The sequence below is a fragment of the Dermochelys coriacea genome, chromosome 16 (genome assembly GCF_009764565.3).
Source record: "Dermochelys coriacea isolate rDerCor1 chromosome 16, rDerCor1.pri.v4, whole genome shotgun sequence".
In the NCBI taxonomy this organism is placed as follows: Eukaryota; Metazoa; Chordata; order Testudines; family Dermochelyidae; genus Dermochelys; species Dermochelys coriacea.
Window position 1 is genome coordinate 2,603,722 of NC_050083.1, and position 22,317 is coordinate 2,626,038.

General features: G+C 57.0%; 1 protein-coding gene and 1 long non-coding RNA gene across 2 annotated transcripts in view; both read left to right on the forward strand.

Annotated features, from left to right (window-relative positions):
* Window positions 1-61: 61 nt before the first annotated feature.
* The window catches only part of MAMDC4 (MAM domain containing 4), a 39,922-nt gene continuing 17,666 nt past the window's right edge, over window positions 62-22,317 (forward strand). The window contains exons 1-18 of the mRNA XM_043499047.1: window positions 62-113; window positions 400-513; window positions 1,181-1,354; window positions 4,060-4,185; window positions 6,093-6,238; window positions 7,107-7,176; window positions 7,919-8,047; window positions 9,452-9,598; window positions 12,503-12,603; window positions 13,431-13,589; window positions 14,941-15,049; window positions 16,839-16,994; window positions 17,840-18,166; window positions 18,614-18,745; window positions 19,284-19,414; window positions 19,974-20,085; window positions 21,408-21,524; window positions 22,074-22,208. Coding sequence (XP_043354982.1) covers window positions 62-113; window positions 400-513; window positions 1,181-1,354; window positions 4,060-4,185; window positions 6,093-6,238; window positions 7,107-7,176; window positions 7,919-8,047; window positions 9,452-9,598; window positions 12,503-12,603; window positions 13,431-13,589; window positions 14,941-15,049; window positions 16,839-16,994; window positions 17,840-18,166; window positions 18,614-18,745; window positions 19,284-19,414; window positions 19,974-20,085; window positions 21,408-21,524; window positions 22,074-22,208 — 2,437 coding nt within the window. The remainder of the gene's footprint in view (window positions 114-399; window positions 514-1,180; window positions 1,355-4,059; window positions 4,186-6,092; window positions 6,239-7,106; window positions 7,177-7,918; window positions 8,048-9,451; window positions 9,599-12,502; window positions 12,604-13,430; window positions 13,590-14,940; window positions 15,050-16,838; window positions 16,995-17,839; window positions 18,167-18,613; window positions 18,746-19,283; window positions 19,415-19,973; window positions 20,086-21,407; window positions 21,525-22,073; window positions 22,209-22,317) is intronic.
* Window positions 12,434-15,048, forward strand: LOC122456873. The gene is made up of 3 exons (XR_006276004.1): window positions 12,434-12,603; window positions 13,431-13,589; window positions 14,959-15,048. It is a non-coding gene; the product is annotated as an uncharacterized LOC122456873 (long non-coding RNA).

Here is a 22,317-nt window from a genome sequence, read left to right on the forward strand (position 1 = left end):
GACTTTCACTTTGATTTTGCCTCCATTCATGTTTAACTCTCCAGCCCATGAATCATGGTAAATGACCTCCCCAAAAGCCACCATCTTCCTCCTGCAGCCACAGGCTGATGAGAGTGAGAAGCAAGCCAAACTACAGCCTAGCTGGAAAGGGCAACTCTGCAATCTCCCCCCACAGAATCCCCAGCCTAGCTCTGCGGGTGCTGGAGTGTTCAAAGGGGCCTATGAACATCGCAGGTGCAGAGACTCCCCACCTGTCAGGCCTCCAAGCCTCAAGATTCACAACCTAGTGTCATGCACTGGCTGTAACCCCCTGCAGAGATGGCAGCCAGTGGCCAGGGACATACCTCAGTGCTGCCTGGGGCTGGCCCCCCTGATGCTGGCTTTTACCCTCTCTGGTAGCTTGGCCTCACCCTGGCATCCAGTCCATCTTCATCAACAGATGCAGCAATCCTGCCCCGAGGGTGTGTGACTTTGTGTGTGACTGCAGGGACTGCTCCGATGAGAACCAGTGTGGTGAGTGCGACCTCTGACTCCTGCTCTTTGGCTTCTAGCTGCTCTTTCCTGCATAGCAGCTTTCCTGGGATAAGCAATCTGCAGCCCAAGAGCCTCGGGTTCCCCAGGGGTCCTTGACCTTGAACCTGCTCCAACAGAAGAGTAGGGAACCAGGAAGGGTTGCCAACCCTCCAGGATTGGCCTGGAGTCTCCTGGAATCAGCATCCATCTCCCAGTGACTATTGAAAGCAATCCAGGAGATTTTAATAGGCTATTTTAAGAAAATGAAATTACATCATGTTGGGGAAAAAAACTCCTGGAATAGCTTCAGTCAGAGTTGGGAACCCTAGAACCAGGGCCCCACTGCATCCCACAAGGATGGGCCAAAGGCCCTGAATGAGCGAAATGCGCTGCAGGCTACGCAACTGTGGCTTTCTTGCTAGCTCTGCCTGGCACATAGGCCCCATGAGAGCCACCTCAAGTTATCCACATGCCACTTACCCACCCACCTAAGTACCCACTCTCCTCACCCATTCCACTCATCCCCCACTCCCCTACCCACTCCCCCAGGAATCCCCAAATGTCCGATGATTTATCACCAACAGAAACATCCTGGAATCTGCTACTTCCAGGAACGAGTCCTGCCCAGCCCTCATGAGCACTAATCACTCTCTCTGCTTCCCAGCAGGTTATCACAAAGAATCAGTCACGCTGGGAACTCCCTTCACCTGCGATTTTGAAGAAGGCAACTGTGGATGGAAGGATGTGAGCACCTCTGTCTACAGATGGGTTGCAGGCCGAGCCAGCATCGCCACGTGGGGGACAGGGCCCAGCGCCGATCACACCCGGGGCACTGATCTGGGTAACTGCACCACATTCCACTGGGTACATAAGAACATAAGAATGGCCATACTGGGTCAGACCAAAGGTCCATCCAGCCCAGTATTCTGTCTACTGACAGTGGCCAATGCCAGGTGCCCCAGAGGGAGTGAACCTATCAGGTAATGATCTAGTGATCTCTCTCCTGCCATCCATCTCCACCCTCTGACAAACAGAGGCTAGGGACACCATTCCTGACCCATCCTGGCTAACAGCCATTAATGAACTTAACCTCCATGAATTTATCCAGTTCTCTTTTAAACCTTGTTATAGTCCTAGCCTTCACAACCTCCTCAGACAAGGAGTTCCACAGGTTGACTGCGCTGAGTGAAGAAGAACTTCCTTTTATTTGTTTTAAACCTGCTTCCCATTAATTTCATTTGGTGGCCCCTAGTTCTTATATTATGGGACCAAATAAATAGCTTGGGTAGCCAGTGGCCACTCTCCTTACCTCTGCACTGGGGTATCAGAGCTGAAAAAATCGCCCTCCCTGCAGCAGCTGTACCTGACGAGTGTCTAGGCGTAGGGTGCACTGTGGTGTTCAGAACAGATCCACCTGTGATCAGCACACGGTGGCTCTTTGGGATTCCTTAGCCCTGTTGCTTTAAGGCTGGGATTATAAATGCACAAAAGCCAGGGTGTTACCTGCATCAGACACTCTAGGGCATCCACTTTTACCATTCTGTGGGCTCAAGGTGTAACCTGATTAATTTAGGCACACCCACCCTTACCCAGTTCCTAATGCTCTGGGCGAAAGGCACCTACCCTTACCCAGTTCCTAGGGCTCAGGATGTAATCTTTTGTGGGTTTGCAGAGTCTTTGACCAGTGAAGGAGCCTTACACAGTAATACCCTCTATTTATTAACAGTTACCAAAACAGAACACACACACTAAGCAGACAATGCTCCTCACTCCCAATAAGGCAGACGAACTTTTCCTGGTGGCCAGGCAGGATCAGATCATTTGGGGCTCCAGCTTCTGCACAGTATGATTGGCAGGTGTTGAGGTCTGGCAGCTCTGATCCTGGGCTGTGTCCTGGAGTTGGGTGCTAAAGAACTTCCTTTTGGATCCAAGTGTATATAGTGAAACTTGAGTCCTGCTTAGCTCTACCGTCACCAATCATTGTAAACTGAAGTGTTACAAGACAGTATTTTTACCCTTCCTAGCCCATTGTGAAACCATTCTTTACCCAATCAGACCCCAGCACCTGAGTTGATTTAAATCTTGCGAAATTTGTTATGCCACAGACAGAAACAATCAAAGAACCAGTCAGAGACCCTACAGATAAACAATAGAGAAGTGGGGCCCGTAAAGACAAAACAACAGAAGTAGAGATTTCACAATCACAACTGTTGAGAAAAAAACACGGGTTCTTGTGGCACCTTAGAGATGAACAAATTTATTTGAGCATAAGCTTGCGTGGGCTACAGCTCTCTTCATCGGATGCATTCACTGTTGAGAAGTGGTTCCTTGCCAGGCAGAACGCTGTCAAACAAAGTTTTCTTTAAACTTTGTAAGCTCTGTTTCTTTATCTGGTGGTGGTGGGCATTGTTAGGGCAGGAGCACATTCTTCACAGCCCGATATGACATTGTTTTGATGTAATTTAGAGGGAATCTGTGGATGTGACTCTCTGCTTCTTAGCTCATGGCTGCGACTGTCCTACTGTGGCTGCTGCACCTTCCTGCAGAAAAAGGCCTCAGACTTCGCAAGGGAATTTGGGAGCCAGTTTCTTTATTAGCCAGTGCAAAGCTGCTGTGAACTACCCAAATGGGGGGCTTTGCCCATTCTCAGCTGGAGTAAAGGGCTACCCAGGGTGTAGGGCACTGGGGAGTCTGGCCCTTGGAGTCCTGAAAGGCCCATCCAGTCACATGACTTCATGGCTCTTAGACAGAATTTGGTATTTCTGTAGCTGGGCTTTGCCTTTATTCTTTAAAACACAGCTGGCTTTGGGTCTGTCTACGTTGCAATAAAACACCTGGGGCTGGCCCATGTCCACTGACTTGGGGTTGTGGGGCTATAAAACTGCAGCATAGACATCCAAGCTCGGGCTGAAGCCCTGTCTCTGGGACCCTCCCCATTCACACCCCTGAGCGGCACAGCTTGGTTGATCTACATTTTAAGTGTAGACCAGGCCTGAGAAAAGGACGAGCCATGATGGAGGTAGTCAGAGATGAGGAGCCCTGTGCAAGGAGCTGGCATAAGTGGAGATGCGGAGAAGACAGGGTGGGGTAAGGCTGCTCCGGGTGCCATGAGCTGCAGGGGAGACGGCTCTTTGCACAGGTAACAGTGACTCAGTTCTCAGGTGTATATGGAATCATGCATTCAGATAAACCGGGGTAAATGCAGCCTCACCCTGTGGCAGTGCTGCACAGGAATGAGAACTGTTTTCACGGGATGCATCTGATGAAGTGAGCTGTAGCTCACGAAAACTTATGCTCAAATAAATTTGTTAGTCTTTAAGGTGCCACAAGTCCTCCTGTTCTTTCTCCTGGGGGGGCATTCCTCCTGGTGGTCTGTGTTAGAGCCTAAGAACTGGAGTCCGGTTTGAGACTCCTGGTGAGAACACACATGGTGCGGCTGTCACGATGGGTCTGTTTCCCATGAAGTGGATCAGGGAAGGGAATGTGTTTCCTTCCCTGTCTTGCCCTTGCAATATGAATAACCCTCCTGATATATGCTCTCCCCAGGCTGGTACATGGCTGCAGAGATGCGCAGAAACACGTTTGCTGCCATCGCTAGGTTAAGGTCCCCTGTGATGCGACAAGCAGCAGCCACCTGTGAGATCCGAGCATGGTATCGCCTGTGGGACACAGGTAAAGGTGCACCCACTGCACTGTCTGCTACACCAGTGCTGCACTGCTGGGGATGTCACAGCCTCTCCTGCCCCTGACACAAGCACAGCCTAGTGTTCAAAGGAGCACTGGAGGGGCCAGGGCAGCTGCAGAGGGTGGAGGCTGGGATGGGATCAGCTGGTCAGGATAATTGACGGGTTGGGGTTGCTCCCAGCAGGTTGGTGTGCTATTGTCTGGTATAGGGAGGTGTGCATGCCTGTCCAAAACAGCTGGTACAGGATCCTTCTGGAGACAGGATCTGGGCTTGATGGAGCCCTATCTGATCCGATCTGGCAATGCTTATATTCCTTGTATGAATTGAATTGTCAATGTTTTAGCAGCTACTGAGCACCAGATACCATTGGTATTACTACTAAATAGCCCCTTGCCTTCCATTTGCCCATTTCCTTCTGAGGGTCCATAAGCATTTTACAGACATTTCTGAATCCTCACAGTCTCCCTGTGATGTGGGGAATAATATAATCCCCATGTTATGGCTGGAGAAACTGAGGCACCGAAGGGGAAGGGATTTGCCCAACTTCACCCAGTGAGTCAATGGCAGAGCCAGGGACAGGGTCAGAATCTCTGTCTGGGTCTCTAGAGGGCCACTGGGCCAAGAGAGACCCTTCCAGCTGCTAGGCCACCAGAACTTGGTCCTTCAGGTGGAATTAAAGCAGAACCTTACTGAACTCAGGAGTCCTGGTTCCCAGTTGCCTAGAAACTGTAAAGCACAAGCCAGGCTGACCTCGCACCCTGAGCAGCAGCATTCTGTGCTGCTGTGCAGAAGGCTTGAGTGGGGGCACCACAGTGCCCTAGCTAGGATGAGAGGACGGCACTGGCTGGTGCTAGAAGAACATAAGAATGGCCCTACTGGGTCAGACCAAAGGTCCATCTAGCCCAGTATCCTGTCTTCCGACAGTGGTCAATGCCAAGTGCCCTAGAGGGAATGAACAGAACAGGGAATCCTCAAATGATCCATCCCCTGTCACCCATTCCCAGATTCTGGCAAACAGAGGCTAGGGACACCATCCCTGCCCATCCTGGCTAATAGCCATTGATGTACCTATCCTCCATCAATTTATCTAGTTCTTTTTTGAACCCTGTTATAGTCGTGGCCTTTACAACATCCTCTGGCAAAGAGTTCCACAGGTTGACTGTGTGTTGTGTGAAAAAATACTTCCTTTTGTTTGTTTTAAACCTGCTGCCTATTAATTTCATTTTGTGGCCCCTAGTTCTTGTGTTATGAGAAGGAGTAAATAGCATTTCCTTATTCACTTTCTCCACACCAATCATGATTTTATAGTCCTCAATCATATTCCCCCTTAGTCGTCTCCTTTCCAAGATGAAAAGTCCCAGTCTTATTTATCTCTCCTCATATGGAAGCTGTTCCATCCCCCTAATAATTTGTTTTGCCCTTTTCTGAACCTTTTCCAACTTCAATATATCTTTTTTGAGATGGGGTGACCACATCTGCACGCAGTATTCAAGGTGTGGGCATACCATGGATTTATATAGAGGCAACATGATATTTTCTGTCTATTTTCTATCCCTTTCTTAATGATTCCCATCATTCCGTTTGGTTTTTTGTCTGCCGCTACACATTGAGTGGCTGTTTTCAGAGAACTATCCACAATGACTCCAAGATCTCTTTCTTGAGTGGTAACAGCTATTTTAGACCCCATCATTTTGTGTGTATGGTTCGGATTATGTTTTCCAATGTGCATTACTTTGCATTTATCAACACTGAATTTCACCTGCCATTTTGTTGCCCAGTCACCCCGTTTTGAGAGAATTGGTGACTAGAGACTGGCATGTCATGCTGGGGCACTCTTGGGGTGTCCACGTCTGGAGGAGAGACCTTGTGATCATGGATCCTGGCTTGTTTGTAGGGCTTAACAAGATGGTGCAGCCGGCTCTGTGGGTGGAGCTGACATATGACAATGAGACCATAACGCTGTGGCAGAGCCCTGAAAGCAGCATTTCTGCCTGGCAGGAGCTGGTTGCATACACAGGCCGGGTGCCAGGGGAGTTCCAGGTGAGAAACCAACCCTCAGCCTGCTCTGCGCCCCCTGGCAACAGCCTGAGCCAAGTTGGCAAAAACTGAGCACATGCAGGCCTCCCATGCTAGCTAGGCATGATATGCTGATACATGGCCCACCAATGAGTGGGGCCTAGGACACTGGCCTGTGGGGCAGCCCCACACCTACCTCCCAGGGAAGTGCAGAGCTGCAAAGGCTGGGAAAGGGCTGGGTAGACATTGCAGCTGTGGCATGTGGTGGCCCAAGATAGGTCACATGGGAATCAGCTGGCTCTGGAGAGCAGGGCACCGGTTCAATATTGGCCCACTATATTGCATTAGCATAGAACCAGGCCAGTGGCCAGACAGGCTCTAGACCGTCCATATATGACAGACCTCCTTTGAGAGGGGCTAGTGCTCAGTGTGTGATGGGCCCTGGACAGGGGGCATGCCCAGCAAATGCAAACTCTGCAACACCTGCTGTGGGGCTCTTGTCAGCCCTGGCTGGGGGAAAACAATCTCACAGTGGCTACTTGCCCCACCTGCAGGGGAAGAGCAGGCAGAATCATACAATATCAGGGTTGGAAGGGACCACAGGAGGTCATCTAGTCCAACCCCCTGCTCAAAGCAGGTCCAATCCCCAATTTTTGCCCCAGATCCCTAAATGGCCCCCTCAAGGATTGAACTCACAATCCTGGGTTTGGCAGGCCAATGCTCAAACCCCTGAGCTATCCCTCCCCCCCAGGAGGGGAGAGGGAACAGGGAGCAGAGGGAACCCAGAGGCTGTGGGTGGTCAGGCTGTGCCAGTCATGTCCACTCCTTGGGTCGTGTCAGTTGTGCTGGTGCCTAGGCTGTGCCCACACCAGGGTTTCTCTTCTCTTGGCAGATAACCCTCTCCTCACAGCAGAGCTCCTTGCAGCTGGACGATGTGGAGTTCAGGAGCTGTGGCTTGCCACGTAAGGCAGCACCCCTCCTCCCCGCACCTGTCTCTACCCGGGGTGCTGCGCTTGGCTGTGGAGTCAGGAGGGAGCCAGTGCAAAGCCCCCAGATGCTTCCTTTATTCCTTTAGCCTCCCGCAACTCCCCTCGGCATGCCCAGGGCAAGACAGAGCCCCGTCTAGAGCACATGAGCCCCCTCTGAAGGGCTGCTGCTGCGTGGGGAAGCGGGCACTCTCGCTGCACTGTGGCCAGCTACTTCCACCCCCCTGGCTGGCTGCTGATGTTATGAATTCTCTGGGACCCCTGAGCTAGGCAAGGGGTCAGAGGAAGTGAGCACGCCACTGGCTGGAGAGGGCCCACTGCAGCTCAGTGGGCCCAAGCCTGTGCCCAGAGCTTACGTGTGACCAGAGCCAACAGTGTCCCTGGGGCTGCACATTGTGCCTGCACCGACACCAGTAATGCACTTGAGCCAGAGCCCCAGTCACCTATGCTGTGCTGCCTACAGAGTCCCACTGCCCCTCTTCTCAGCCAGCTGCGCCCAGCTGCCCCGGCCACAGACCCGCAGCAAGGGTTAAGTCCAGCTAGCAGCATTCGGCTCTTCCCAACCCTCACAGCCTCATGCCCCATCAACTCCCGGGTAGCTCCAAGCACTACCAGACTGCCACGCCCGGGCCATCTCTGGGGAGTGGGCACCAGACCTGCAAAGCTGGGATTTGTCCTATCTCTCTAAGCGACTTAACCCTTTCCTGCCTGCACTCAGCGCCCCTGAGCCTAGTGTGTGGCTGGGAGGAGAGGAACTGCAGCCGTGGATCATGTGTGCAGCTGGAGCAGCTCTGTGATGGCACTGACAACTGCGGGGATCTGTCAGACGAATCCACCACAGAGTGCAGTGAGTGTTCCCGGGCAGGAGAGAGCTCAGCACCAGCTGTCAGGGACAGGAGGGCGGGCAGCATTCCTGGGCTGGAGAGCACCGGCCACTAGAGTTTGTAGAATGGGCAGCGTTCCTGGGCCAGAGAACACCAGCCACTAGGGGCTGGATGTCAGGCAGCATTCCTGGGTCAGAGAGGACAGGCCTCCAGGGGCCCTAGAGCAGGCAGCGTTCCCAGGCCAGAGAGTGCTGAGCACCAGCTGCCAGGGCTGGAGAGCGGGCAGCGTTGGTGGGCCGGGGAGCACTGGCCTCCAAGGGCCCGAGAGCAGTGATGCTGTTAAATCCAGACAGGAACCAGAGAGTGTATGTGTGTTGGAGTCAGAGGTGGATGGGACCCAGTGGGTCTTTCCCAGTCCACCCTGGGGAGCAGGCTAGGATTGCTGTGGGGCTCTGTGCCTGAATGGCTCCCAAGAGCTCAGAGTTTGGCCAAATGTTGCCATGTGCCACTCTGCTGAGTAAGCTGGGCCTGGGGGAGGTTTAGGTTGAATATTAGGAAAAACTATTTCACTAGGAGGGTGGTGAAGCGCTAGAATGGGTTCCGTAGGGTGGTGGTGGAATCTCCTTCCTTAAAAGTTTTTAAGGTCAGGCTTGAGAAAGCCCTGGCTGGGATGATTTAGTTGGGGATTGGTCCTGCTTTGAGCAGGGGTGGGACTAGGTGCCCTCCTGAGGTCCCTTACACCCCTGAGATTCTGGGATTCTCTGAGCTGGGAACTTTGGCATTGCCTGGTTCCAGCTGGGCCGGGAGGCGTCGAAGCAGCCTAACCCCACCTTCCAAGGCTGTATTTGCCAGGAACCTCCCCCCAGGTCCAGAGCACTGCCCCTAGGACACCCAGCCACACAGTTCTGGCTCCTCCTAAAGAGGGTAGTGCCACGTGTGCACATGTGCCCGGGCACCCCCAGCCAGCTTGCTGGGTGTCTCTGGCCTGGATGTGAGCTAGCCTGGCCTGCGCGGTTCTTGTCTCGCCGGGCTCGGATCCCTGACCCTGAGCCTCTGCTCCCTTTGCAGGCTGCTCTAGACAACTCCCCGCTGTCCGCTGGGCATCCCGGTGAAAGCCCCAGGGGCGATCGTATGGGCAGAGGAGTGGGTCTTCCCCCAGCTCTCCTGCCTGCCAGAGCCTGGGGAACTGAGCCTGGTGCCATCTTCCCCATTGCCCCCATGCCACTGAGTACTGGCTGTTCTCACACCCCCCCTCAGCGGGAAGAGGGCAGCACCCTGTGTGTGCATGCAAGAGAGAGCAATCACCATGAAGGGGATGATGAAGGGAGACTCCAGCCCTGGGGATGCCCTGCAGAGCCCCCCTGCTGGGTAGTGAGGGAAACCCCCATGTGGTGTCACCCCCATTGCCACCTCCTTTCTCCTTCCAGGATCGTTCACCCTCTGTTCCTTTGAGACGGGCTGGTGTGACTGGGTCCCTTCGCCCGATTACCCGACCTGGGTCAGGAACACAAGCCTCCACCTTGCGCCTGCGGCCCGCACCCCCACACGGGACCACAGCAGCAACAGCAGGACAGGTACCTCTGCAACCCACTTAGGGCTGCTGGGTCCCCCTGTGCTGCACCCATCCTGTCAGGAGAGGGAAGCAGAGTCAGGGATGCACCAGGGGCCTGGGCTGCTGAGGGGCTGAGTAGTTCTGCTGTGTGTGTCTAGGGCTGAATAGATGCCAGAGTCTGACCCTGTTCCCTGCCCCCAGAATGCTGCTGCCTGCAGTGGTGTGTGGGGCCAGGTAACACTCTGTGGAGAGGCCAGGGAGAAGCAGCTGGCAGGATCCCGCCCATTCCTGTCCCATCCTGGTCATCAGGTCACTGTGACTTTAGGATTGGCTCAGCTCTGCTCTACTGCTGTGAGGACTCCATGCAGAGGGCGGGTTTGGATTTCCCTGGAATATTTCCTGCCCTGAGCCGTGGCCTGCCGCAAGGCAGCCCGTTCACTGCTACAGTTCGGAGCCCAAGACAAGCTGGTGCTTTGCTTGCTCAGTTATTCGGTCACGGAACAGGGCCCAGGCTGGTTCTTAGGGCTCATGGAATCACACCCATGCTGGGGCAGGTTCCACACAAGCTGCCTTTACTACCTTGATTATGGGTGTTCCCACAATGCACCGCAGGCCCTCTGGGATGGCTGGGTGGAGCAGGCTCCAAAGCCATGTCTCAGACCCCTCTGCTGGTGGTTCTGGGTAAGGGGACAGCCATAATGTCCTCCTGGAAAGCAAGCTCTGTGGTTACTGGAAGGCACTGCCAAGAAAATAGAGCATAACAAATGTTAAACATTAACCCCCTGCCAGCACACCTGGGACAGGCTGGGACCTCTGAGCCCTTTGGGAGGAGATAAAAGCAACCTGACCTTACTGCTCCCATCGAGGATGAACTGTTCCCTCTGACACAGCACATCAGAGTGACCTTTGAGTCTGACAGTCTCTCCCCAAACACCCGTCCCCGAGTTCCGGCTCAGAGCTGCTCTCCTGCGTCAGTACATTCTGACATGGTGCTCGGTGTGCCCATGCACAGCAAGAGGGGTCTCTGCCCCCGCCAGCGCAGAAGGGGGGTGTGGGGAGAGAAGTCCTTAGTCACTGTCCTAGCCACCCTGCCACTCTGCTCCGTCCTTAGCTCACTAGTTTCTTTGACTGTTGGGTTTTTCAGTTGTCACAGGTACATTCTGATGTGCTCATGTCTGTTTCAAACAGGGTCTTTGTTCCAGGGGTGGGTGATGGCATGGGAGGTTCCCAAGTTAAAGTAGCTCTCTTTGGCTTTCAGGCCTTTATGCAAGCAAAATCTTTGTCTTCCTTCCTGCAGTCAACCTCCTTTGCGTATTGTTTGCCTTGCTAGAGAGTGCCTTCCATGCCCACTGGGGAGCATGCTAGTGAAACACCAATGAGCAGTTCACCATGGGAACTGACTTGTGCAGGGAAGATCACAAAATTAAAAACCAAATGTGCAAGTGCATGAAGGGGGCCCTAGTCTGCAAAAGTGTCTGCTGTTTGAGGCGGGCACTGACAAAACTGGGGGCCCCGCCCCAGGTGGCAGATTTCTCGCTATAGTATTTGCCTCTCTTCATCCTTTTTGCTGGGGACTCTTTCTGGGGGGCAGAGCTACTAGACAGGTCTAACAACAATCCCTAGCTCACATGGAGCACTAGTCATCAGGAGATCTCAGCTCCAGGGGGCGCTGTCATTATCCCCATTCTACAGCTGGGGAAGCTGAGCCACAGAGCAGGGAAGTGAATTTCCCATGGTTCCCCTAGAGCACACATCCCATTCCAGTGCTTTGCCCACTAGGCAACACTGCCCCCTCTATCCCCGGCAGGTACAGCATGGTGCATGCCCAGTAACACATGGCGCCTGAGTATAAAGCCAGCCTGGGGGGCTGTACTGAATGTGTTCTTAGGGTTGCCAACCCTCCTGGCCTGCCCTGGCCCCCCGCTGCTCCAGAAGCAGCCAGCACATCCCTGAGGCTCCTGGAGGGTGGGCGAGGGGGTCTCTGCATGCTGCTCCCACCCCTAGTGCCGACTCTGCAGCTCCCATTGGCCAAAAACTGCGGCCAATGGGAACTGTGGTGGGGTGCCTGCAGGCAGGGGCAGTACACAGAGCCCCCTGCCCGCCCCCCCCCCCAGGAGATGCAGGGATGTGTTGGCCGCTTCTGGGAGAAGTTCATGGACGAGACAGCGCATGGAGCCCTCTGGCCGCACTTACCTCGTCGGCAGCACAGCTGGGCTAAGGCAGTTCCCGGCCAATGGAAACTGCGGACTCGGTGCTCGGGATGCGGGCAGCACACAGAGATCCCTGCCCTCCCACTGCCAGGGGTCGCAAGGACATGCTGGCCGCTTCTGGGAATGGTGTGGGGCCAGGGCAGGCAGGATGCTGCCTTAGTCCCGCTGCACCACTGACCGGAGTTGTCTGAGATAAGTGCCACCTGGCTGGAGCCCGCATCCCTTACCCCCTCCCACACCCCAACTCCCTGCCCTAGCCTGGAGCCCCCTCCTACACCCAAACTCCCACCCAGAGCCCACACCCCTCATTCATTCCCACACCCCAACCCCCTGCCCTAGCCTGGATCCCCCTCCTGCACCCAAATTCCCACCTAGAGCCCACACCCCTCATTCACTCCCACACCCTAACCCCCTGCCTCAGTCCGGAGCCCCCTCCTGCACCCCAAACTCCTGCCCCAGGCATAGCCAGGAGCCCCCTCCCACACTCTGAACCCCTCAGTCCCAGCCCAGAGCCCACACCCCTGCCCACACCCCCCGCCCGCACCTCAACACCCTGCCCCAGCCCACTGAAAGTGAGTGAGGGTGGGGGAGAGCGAGCGACAGAGGGAGCGGTGATGGAATGAGCAGGGTGGGCCTCAGAGAAGGGGCAGGGCATGGGGCAGGGCAAGGGTGGTTAGACAGTTGGCATCCCAACGTGTGCTGCTGATCTCCCGTAGGCTTTTTCCTCTACATCAGTACCGGCCCACAGGACCTGAGCAGCGGTGCAGCCAGACTGATTAGTCCAGTTTTCCAAGCAACCACGACCAGCAGCTGCTCTGTAAGTCGCCCCTGGGCTACACGGCTGTCAGCCTCCTCTTGGCTTTGCCTGGCCAGGGAAGGATGGCTGACATCTTGGGAGTGGCTCCTACGCAGTGTCTAGGGACTGCAGGCAGGGCCCCTCTTTACCCACCTGCACCTCACCCTCTGGGGGCTGCTGCTGGGGAGAACCAGCCCTTCAAGGCTTGCTGGAAACCACTGAACTCTAAAGGTGCCACTGGGCTTTGTGTTCGCCCAAGGCAGCTTGAGTGTTTCCATCCAGCTGGTGCTCAGCTCCCGGCAGCTCCCAGCTAAGCAGCAAAGGGAAGGGCTGGGGATGAGCTGTATGAGGTGGGTATTTTATGGGAGCCTCAGCAGATCATTAGGCTTAAAATTCCTAAGCTCTGAATTTCATTGAGTCAAAGAGAGCCCTGGGCACCACCCCACTGGGAAGGAGGGACATTGACCTGCTCACCAGCCAGTCAGGATTCTCCAGCACTAGGCACGTTCAGGAAGTTTGGGTGCTGATTGGCTGGTGAGGGTTGTGCTGTAGGCTGAACAGCATCTCCTGGGATCTTTGGGTGAGGAGAGCATGGTCCGGAGCCAGGCGGAGCCAGGCAGAGCTGCGGGACACACTCCAGCCAGCACCCAGATAAACCAGGGGCTCTTCTGCAGCTGCCCTGCACTCCTCATGCCACCTCTGCTTTGGGCTTAGTGGCTGAGCCAAGACCACGCTGGAGCCCAGAGCCTCCTTCCTGGCTGGCTGCTCCTGGGCATGCAGGGATTGAGCCTGACACTGAGTGGCAGGGCTTGGCAGAGTTATTATCTGTGTGCTCGTTCCGGGTCCAGCTCGTGTTCTACTCCCACCTCTACGACTCGGCCACCAGCAGCCTCAACATCTACTACCAAACCAAGGCCGTCACGCAGCTCATGCACACGAGGGCTGGGGACCTGGGCAATTACTGGTTCAGGGAGAAAGTGGACTTCAATGTGACCAAGAACTTCCAGGTGGGCAGCAAATCCTTCTGGTGCCACCATGGGGGCTGGGCCAGCACAGGGCGCCAGGCCCATCTCTTGCCATGGAGCAGCAAGGCAATGTGGGTTTTAAGCCAGGACCCAGTAGACCTGTGACCATGGCACAAAGCCACCCCCTCAGAAGGGGGAAAGGGGAGAATGGGCATGAACGGCCTCATCCCCTCGGAGCCACTAGAGGGGTCCCTCCCAGGAAGAGGTGGGGCAGCATGGGGCATGTCCCTGCCCAGGAGATATGTTTCCTGGGGATCACAGGGGCCTTCAGGCTCCAAGGATGCTAATTCAGCCCTGTTCCCAGCCTGACCCTGCATCCCCGTAACCTCATTCCTCATCAACTTCTGAAATCACACTATGACCATGCTCCAATGAGCCAGGCCTTGGCCAGGCATGCCCCAGTGCAGGGGGCACAGGACATGGGGAGAGTTCCCACCCGCCATGCTACACAGCCACGGACAGGACATAGGGTCCCCTGCTGTGCCTCACACACCCCAGCCGGGAAGGCGGATTAAAGAGCTGGACCAGCACTAAGGATTGGGTGCTGCAGCCGAGCTGCCCTACAGGAATGAATTACACCCAGTACATTGAGCCACTCCTCACACCCTCTACCCCTGACTTAGGTTGACCAGACAGCAAGGGTGAACAATCGGGATTGGGGTGGGGGGTAATAGGAGCCTATATAAGAAGAAGACCCCAAAATCGAGACTATCCCTATAAAATTGGGACATCTGGTCACCCTACCCCCTACATACTGACCCCCTCCACATGTACACACTGACCCACCACCATCACAGCCTAAACACTGACCCACCTCTACCCCGCTACACACTGACCCATCCTCATCACACAGCCTAAACATTGACCCACCTCTACCCCGCCTACACACTGACCCACCACCATCACACAGCCTAAACACTGACCCACCTCTACCCCCCCTACACACTGACCCACTATCATCACACAGCCTAAACACTGACCCTCTCCATACCCTATGCACTGACCTACCATCACATACACGTTCAATACACAGACCCACCTCACACCCCCATATGTCCCACCCACCCACCCACATGCCCTGAAACCATCCCCATCTAAGCCAAGGTTCCCCAGGGAAACAAATCATGCCAGTATCGGTCTTGTATCACAACACACCATTTGCTTTCATTTGCCTATGAGGTTATGGCCCCTCCATCCTCTGTCTCGCAGCCTCTTGCAGTGCCGGCAGACACCCCTGGCTGGGACTCCATAGGGCAGGCCCCATTCCTGTGTGACATCTGGGATGTCCTGCATGGGAAGCAGGCGTTAGCCTGCTCTCTCATGTTATCCGCAGTTCGTTCTGTCCCTGCAGATCATTCTTGAGGGCATGATCGGAACAGGACAGAAAGGAAGCATGGCCCTGGATGACTTGGTTCTATCCCCAGGCTGCGTCCGGGCTGCAGGTGAGCCACCAGACAGGTCTCTTTGCTCACCCTTTTCCAGCTGCTGGACTGGAGTTTTAACCTTAACTCCCTCTCCATGGGACTAATGGGCAGGGCAACGTTAGTCCTGTCGCTGATGGCAGCTTCTTCAGGTCAACCTCAGAGCTGTGAGGTCATCCACTCCTGACTCCCTGCTCGCCATGCAGCACAGCATGGCTTAAAACCTATCAGTCTCTCTCTCCAGCTAGCCATCTGTCTGACCCATACAGCCCCTCTAGCTATAGCCCCAGGCTAAGGCAGATTAAGATTTCCTGGGGCCCTGGGCCAGAGCAAGTGGGTAGTCCCTCCAGACTCCAGCCACCTGCAGCCCCGCCTCTGTTCCGCCCCTTCTGCCTGTGGCCCACCCATAGCTACACCCCTTTCTGCACCTTCCCCAGGGTCGTCCCCATTCCACTGCCCCACTGCAGTCCCACAACCCCTTTTGCACTTTTCTGTCCCCTGCTCCCCCCCCCCGCCGTGGCCCCAAGACTGCAGAAGCTCTGTCTCTGCACCATGGCCCAGGGGCGCAGCAGGGAGTGAGAGCTCTTCCAGTCCCAGGGCCACAACGGGGATCCGGGTGCTGGGGCTTCCTCCGCTACACCACGTGCTTCTGTGGGGGACCAGGGTCGGGGCATGGGGTCTTCTCCCGCTCGGGGGCTTCTGCCAGGGACAAGATTGGGGACCTCTGGGGGGAACTTCCCCCTCTCCCTGGGGGCTTCTGCTTGGGATGGGGTTGGACTGGGGCTGGGGGGGGGCCTTCCCCCATCCTGCAGCTTCTGCCAGGGATGGAGTTGTGGGCACTGCTTCTGGGGAGCAGGTGCGGGGCACAGGGTCTTCTCCTGCCTGGTGCTGCTGCGGCAGAGCGGGGTCGGGGTGCGGGAGCTTTGCCCACTTGGCAGCCAGGACTCCAGGCTTCTGCTGCCTAGCGGCGGATTTTTTCTGGGAGCTCCCCAGGTGGCTAATCCACCACTGGACCCAGGTCCCCCTCCTGGGCTTTGCCATGTTTATTCCCTCAGCCAACTTTGTTACAAACCAGGCAAGTGTCCCATTGACACACCCAGAAGCCAGGAAATCCTCACCTGGCCCTTGTGATCTACCCCTCCTGCTCCCTCTCCCCGAGCCCCCTCCTCCTCCCACTGCCACATGTAGGAAGCCTTTACAGGTACAGCCACTCCACAGCTACCCATGGTGCACCAGGCGAGGCAGGCTGGGGAGAGCTGGGGTGGGACTGTGGGTTGGGGTTCAGGGGGAGAAGCCCGGGGTGGGGGGGGGGGGGGGCTGGCAGACACATAGAATATCAGGGTTGGAAGGGACCTCAGGAGGTCATCTAGTCCAACCCCCTGCTCAAAGCAGGGCCAGTCCCCAATTTTTGCCCCAGATCCCTCAAGCCGTGTCCATGAGCCACCAGTGCTCCGGGCCACACTGGCTGGTCACATGGGGCAGGCTCTTCCACGGCTAGCAGTGCATGGCACAGGCGCCTAGTGGGACTTTTCCAGCAGTGTGTCATGAGGGGAGGTGGGGCTGGGCTGGGGAAGAGGGGGGAAAGAGTCCAGGTCTCTCCTGGAATGACCCACACTCTGAAGAGCAGAGACCTTCCCCTCCGGTCTCCGCTCTCGGTAACGTTCCAGTGCGGCTTGTGCTAAGGAGACATCTGAGGGGCCTGCAGTGCCCCGGCTGGGTCTGCGTTTGCAGGTAGTTAGCTGAGCATTAGGGCCCAGTACAGCCCCTGCCGTAGTGCCCCCTGACCTGCTGTCGCTCTCGCCCTCTCCAGGCAATCAGGTCATCACTCCCACGCCTTCCTCCACTGACCCCACCACGCCCTGCACCCCAGAGGAGTTTGCCTGCGACAATAAGAAGTGCATCAACGCAGAGCTGGCCTGCGACTTTACAGAGACGTGTGAAGACGGCTCCGATGAGAAGTATTGTGGTAAAGGATCATGCAGCAGCTGGCCTGGGTGGGAGAAAGCTCCATGGTGCTGTGATATTAACATGAGGTGCGGGACTGAAAGCACCAGCTAGAGCAGGCAGATTGTGGGCTGGGGCTGGGCACACACATTACCAATGCCCCTGAGTCCTCACCTGTGCCCCGCTGCCATCCCAGCCCTGGGATCCCTGCACACACCACTCTGCCAATGCCCCTGAGTTCTCACCTGCCGCCCCGCTGCCAGCCCAGCCTGTTCTACCCTCCCAGTCTCGGATTTCCTCCCTACTCACATCTCTGGATCGTGCAGTGCTTTTCTGCTTCTGAATCTGGTCAGTAAGGACAGTGCTAAGCCCACTCGGCAGACTGGCACTCTGCAGTGACAACTGGGGCTTTGACACCAGCACTTTGACACTCTGCATTTCCAAACCCAGGCTCCTTGCCTGGCTGGCCAAACCCTAGTGCTGCTGTTTTACACTGAGCAGATGGAAATGCCCAGAAGCCTGCTCAGAATCAGGGCCCCATTGTGCTAGATTCTCTGCAGACACAGAGATGAATTCGGTCCAGCCCGGAGAACTGTCAGGCCAGGAACCGTCCCTTTGGAAAGTCACCAGGGCATCACAAGTAGCCACATGAATGCCGATTGGACATGCCTGGGGGCCTAGCCCTGGTCAAGTGAGCGAAGCCCAGGTACAAGGAGTGGGCATGCTGTGGCACAGTGTGGGAAACCTCAGCTGAGGGGAGTCAGGCAAGCCGAGGCACCTACCCAGCAAGGCCATCCAGAGCTCCCCAGGCTCCGTGGTTCCACGGGGCTCAGGGTAATGCGCTGGCGGGACCCTTGCCCTGTCTAGCCAAGGCCGCAGTGCATGTGATCATGTCTCCAGCTGCCCCGCCGGTGCTGACGGTTGTGGGCTCTTGGCAGGACTGCAGCAGCACACGCCTTCAGGCCAGGAGCCCTCGGGGCTCTTGGCACCACCTGGTGAGAGGCTTCGCGCTCCCGGTGGCTGCAGGGGCCCAGACGAGGCTCGTGAAAACTTGGTGTGTTCCAGGGACATCGACCTTCGAGGCTGGGGCTGGGGGCTGGAAGGACATCAGTGTGGGCCAGCTGCAGTGGGTGAGGGAGAAAGCCAGCAAGGGCTTACTGCCTGGGGCAGACCACACCACCAACACCTCCACAGGTGAGGCCACCTGCAGGGAGACCCCTGCCCCCTAGCCTTCCACTGGTGAGAACCCCACTCCCATCACCCCACAGGGGACACCTACCTACCCCCTAACCCGCCCTATAGGGAGACCCCCCCACTGCTCTAGGAGACAGTGGGGGAGGGAAAGGTGGCAGGCGGGGCCTGGGGGCAGTGGAGGAGGGGAGGGGACAAGCGGGGCCTGGGGGCAGTGGAGGAGGGGAGGGGGCAGGAGGGGCCTGGGGGCAGGGGGGCAGGCGGGGCCTGGGGGCAGTGGGGGAGGGGAGGGGGCAGGTGGGGCCTGGGGTCAGTGGACGAGGGGAGGGGGCAAGCGGGGCCTGGGGGCAGTGGGGCAGGGGGCAGTGGAGGATGGGAGGGGGCAGTGGGGCAGGGGGCAATGGGGGAGGGGTGACCATTCCCCTACTGTGGCCTGTGTTTCCTGCCTAGGGAGTTACCTGGGCGTGGAGCTGGCTCCAGGTCAGATGGTGTCCGTGGCAAGGGCTCGCACCCCTCATCTGGGCCCCTCGGGCCTGGCCTGCTCCGTGGAGATGCACTACTGGCTGCACAGCGACCCCCAAGGTAGCCACACTCGCTGCCCCCCAGCCGTGCTGCACTCAGCACTCAGCTCTCCAGTGCAGAGGGAGGGTCCTATGCCCTGTCCCCCACAATATGCCCCGGTCGTAGAACTCCTGGGGGGCCTTAGGTGCTGACTATGGGCCAACAGGCTCCTCTCGGTGCTGCAGGGGGAGGAGGCAGCCATGTTCTGCCTATTTGCCCCAGGGAAGAGATTTCTCTGAGCCCCACCCGGAGCCTGGCCCCAACATCCCATCCCCAACCCCATTGCCATCCCCAGGCAGTGCAAACCCAGCCTCCCTGCTGGACGTGACCCCCTCCGCCCATCAGAGCGGCAAGGGGTCACCGGAGGGGTCACTGCAGTACTCCAGCCCTGCCAGGCAATGAGCTTGGCTGCCTGACTCGGATCCCGCTGCCTGACACAGCTGCTGGTTCTGGGCCCTGCCGTGCTGGGTGGGCTCCCAAGGAGGCTGCCAGGCCGGCGGCTAGGGCCAGTGTCTCAGAGCCAGCGGCTACCCTGCCATCCCCCCTCTCCCTTTGCTAGGGTTCATTGCGCTCGGCATCGTGGATCATGCCCTGGGGACACACAGGCTGGCCTGGCACATGCAGGGCAACAGCAGCACAGAGTGGAAACACGTCACCGTTCCTCTTGGGGAGAGAGCCAGACCCTTCCAGGTGGGCAAAGCAGCCTGAAAACACCCATCTCAGGTCTTGTGGGTGCTCCAAGGGTGTCCGCAGCACATGCAGGTAGCTTGGGCATCGGCTTGTGTTAGTGCTGCAGCCCCAAGAACAAAGTACTGAGCCAGAGCAAACCCCGGAGGTTAATTGGGGTGAGGGGACCAGCTGGTCAGGGGATGGAATAGGAGCCCTTCATGTCTCAGTGCTGACTCCAGTCCAGCCAGGGTGGCAGTGTCCAAACTCAGCCCCAGCCAATCTCCATCCTGGGGAGACATAGGCAGGGGTCTCAGCAATGATTGGCTTCTTGCTGTCAGCTGCCAAGGGCTGAATGGGCCCCACAGATGGAGCTCCTGTCTTGCTCCCAGGTGAGGCCCCTGCAGGGTGGTATGTGAGGGGGCCACTGCCCATCCACCGCCAGGCTGCCACACGGCACCTCTCACCTTTGTACTGAATTTTCACAGAGACTTCAGGGTCCCTAGTGTCTGGAGGGAACTGTGGGGCCAGGATGGGGTGTGTGTGCAGCCATGGCTCTTACCAGGGCTGCTCTCCCCCTCAGCTGGAGCTGACTGCCCTGGTGAATCTGCGTGGCCCCATGGTGCAGAGTGCTGCTGTGGACGATGTTGTATTTGTGAACTGCGACCCCCACTTTACCCCTCCAGATGCCTCAGGTACGTCTCTCCCTGGGGCACCGCAGGGAAACGGGAATCGGACACTTGACCAACTTCTGCCACTGGGCTCCTGCTCTGCTGCTGGCCCAGGATGGGTGGACTCACCAGCCTGACCCATTCATGCTCCAGGGCTTGGGTCCAGATGGTGCCAAGTGCAGGATTTGCTCTTTTCCATGGGTTAGTTACTACCATTGCGTGAAGAGCAGGTTAACAACAGGCTGTGGCTGGAGGTGCCCTACACTGTCATGGTATTGAATTTCGTGTACAGGGACTCCACCATCCTGTATGCTGAGGCGCCGAGTTGAGGTGGGTGATGAAGGTGCAGGGCGTCTGCATGCTCATCCAAGAGCCAGTGATCTCTGCCCCCTGCAGCCTCCCTTGCCCTTCTCCCAGGTTTGCTCCTCATCCCCTGGGGACTGTGGAGACAGCCCATGCCAGCAGGCAGTAGGGAAGCAGCTGCCATCTGGCTGGCCAGCACAGCTGTCCTTGCAGAAGGCTGGGGACCAGTGGTGTCAATGGGAGTTAGGCACCTAAATAATTTTGAAGATCTAGGCCCAGGAGTCTAGTTCCAGCACCAGAACCTCACCCTGTCAGATTCACATTCCTAGTGCCCATGCAGGGGATGATGCTGAGATTGTCTCCAGCACCACGCGAGCAGAAGGACTGGGAACCCTGGATACCTTTTCTTCTGATCACTGCCCAGGTGGCCTTCCTTCCTGCAGCCACCACATGCCCTCTGGGCTACTCCCCACCCTCCAGGGGGTGAGCCAGATTCCCCATGCCTGCCAAGTGCTCGAGGCTCCCATCAAAGGGGTAGGGAAGGGCACCAGGAGCCAGCAGGGACTGGAGCTTGCTCTTCTTCTTCCCGAGCAGAGAGAAGGGCGTGTAACTAACAAAGGGATACACCTCCTTCCATCTGGAGAGCTCAGAGCAAGGAGCTCACTCCAACTCCAGATGGAGAAACGGAGGCATGGGTACATTAAGTGACTTACCCAGGGTCACACAGTGAAGCAATAGCAGAACTGGGTTAGAGCCCAGGAATCCTGACTCCCAGTTTGCTTGCTCTGACCACTCAACCTCACGCCCTTTCAGAGTACAGTAGAGAACCCAGGAACCGAATTTCCTGCTCCTTTGCTCTGGCCACTAGACCTAAGAGCTCTTTGAAATTAGTTGGGGTTGGGGATGGACCATAGCAGCTGTAGCGTGGCTCTGATGTGGGGCTGAGCCAGGAGTGAGGAGTTTGGTTGCAGGATGGCAGCCCCCTGGCCCCTGCCCCAGTCTCTGACTTCGTTCACAACTTGGCTTTTCCTCTCTCTGCACAGAGCTGTCTTGCAACTTTGAGATGGGGCTCTGCGGCTGGTACCAGGATCAAAGCGATGATTTTGAGTGGGTGCGAGGCACAGGGCTGGGGCTGGGCTCTGATCACACCACCGGCACAGGTGGGTCCAGCTGGGGAGCCGGAGGGCTTGCCTCAGAAACTCCTATGGGGTGCACAGGGCAGGTTAAGCAGCAGGGTTGGGGCCCTCCTCCAGGGCCTACCCTGTGGAGCTGGTCTCAGAACTGCACCCAGCTGTGGCTCTGGGATCCATTCCAAACTCAGCCCAAAGAAGGCGAGCTGAGGGCCAGAAACTCTAGAGGCAAAGCTGGGCCCCTAGTTGTGGATTGCAGGGAGCATGCCTGGGCCCGGGCCCCAGGCTGGGCTGTGGGGCAAGGCAAGGGCTCTGGTAGGGAGCAAGCAGAGCTCCTCTGCGAGAGGCTGGGTTTGCTACTGTTTGCTGCCTTTCCAGCTCTCAGGGGTTGCTGATACACCTGGGCTGGGGTAAGGGCCTGGCCAAGATCTCGGTGAGGCTGGTGTGATGGGGCTTGGTCTGTAGCTGTAGCAAGCTGGGGCTGTGTGCAGGGAGGGCTGGGCTCGTGTCTGTAGATACCTGCCTGCCCTTGTTCCTGCTGCTCCAGCTCTCACCGTGGGCTGTATTTGCTTCTGAAAGGCTATTTCTTGTCCGTGGATCTCTCCGCCCAAAGTACCTGGGGCCTGAGCGCACGTCTCATCACTTACCCCCAGGACCCTCCCACCAGAGAGCAGTGTCTCTCATTCTGGTACCGCCTGGATGGCCCTCAGAGTGGTAAGTCACACCCTGCTGGGGCTTCCAGGGGCTGGGCTGAGCCCATTATCTGTGGGGCAGGAGAAACAGATCCTTCCCCATCTCCAGGAAGGTGCCAGTTGACATGCCT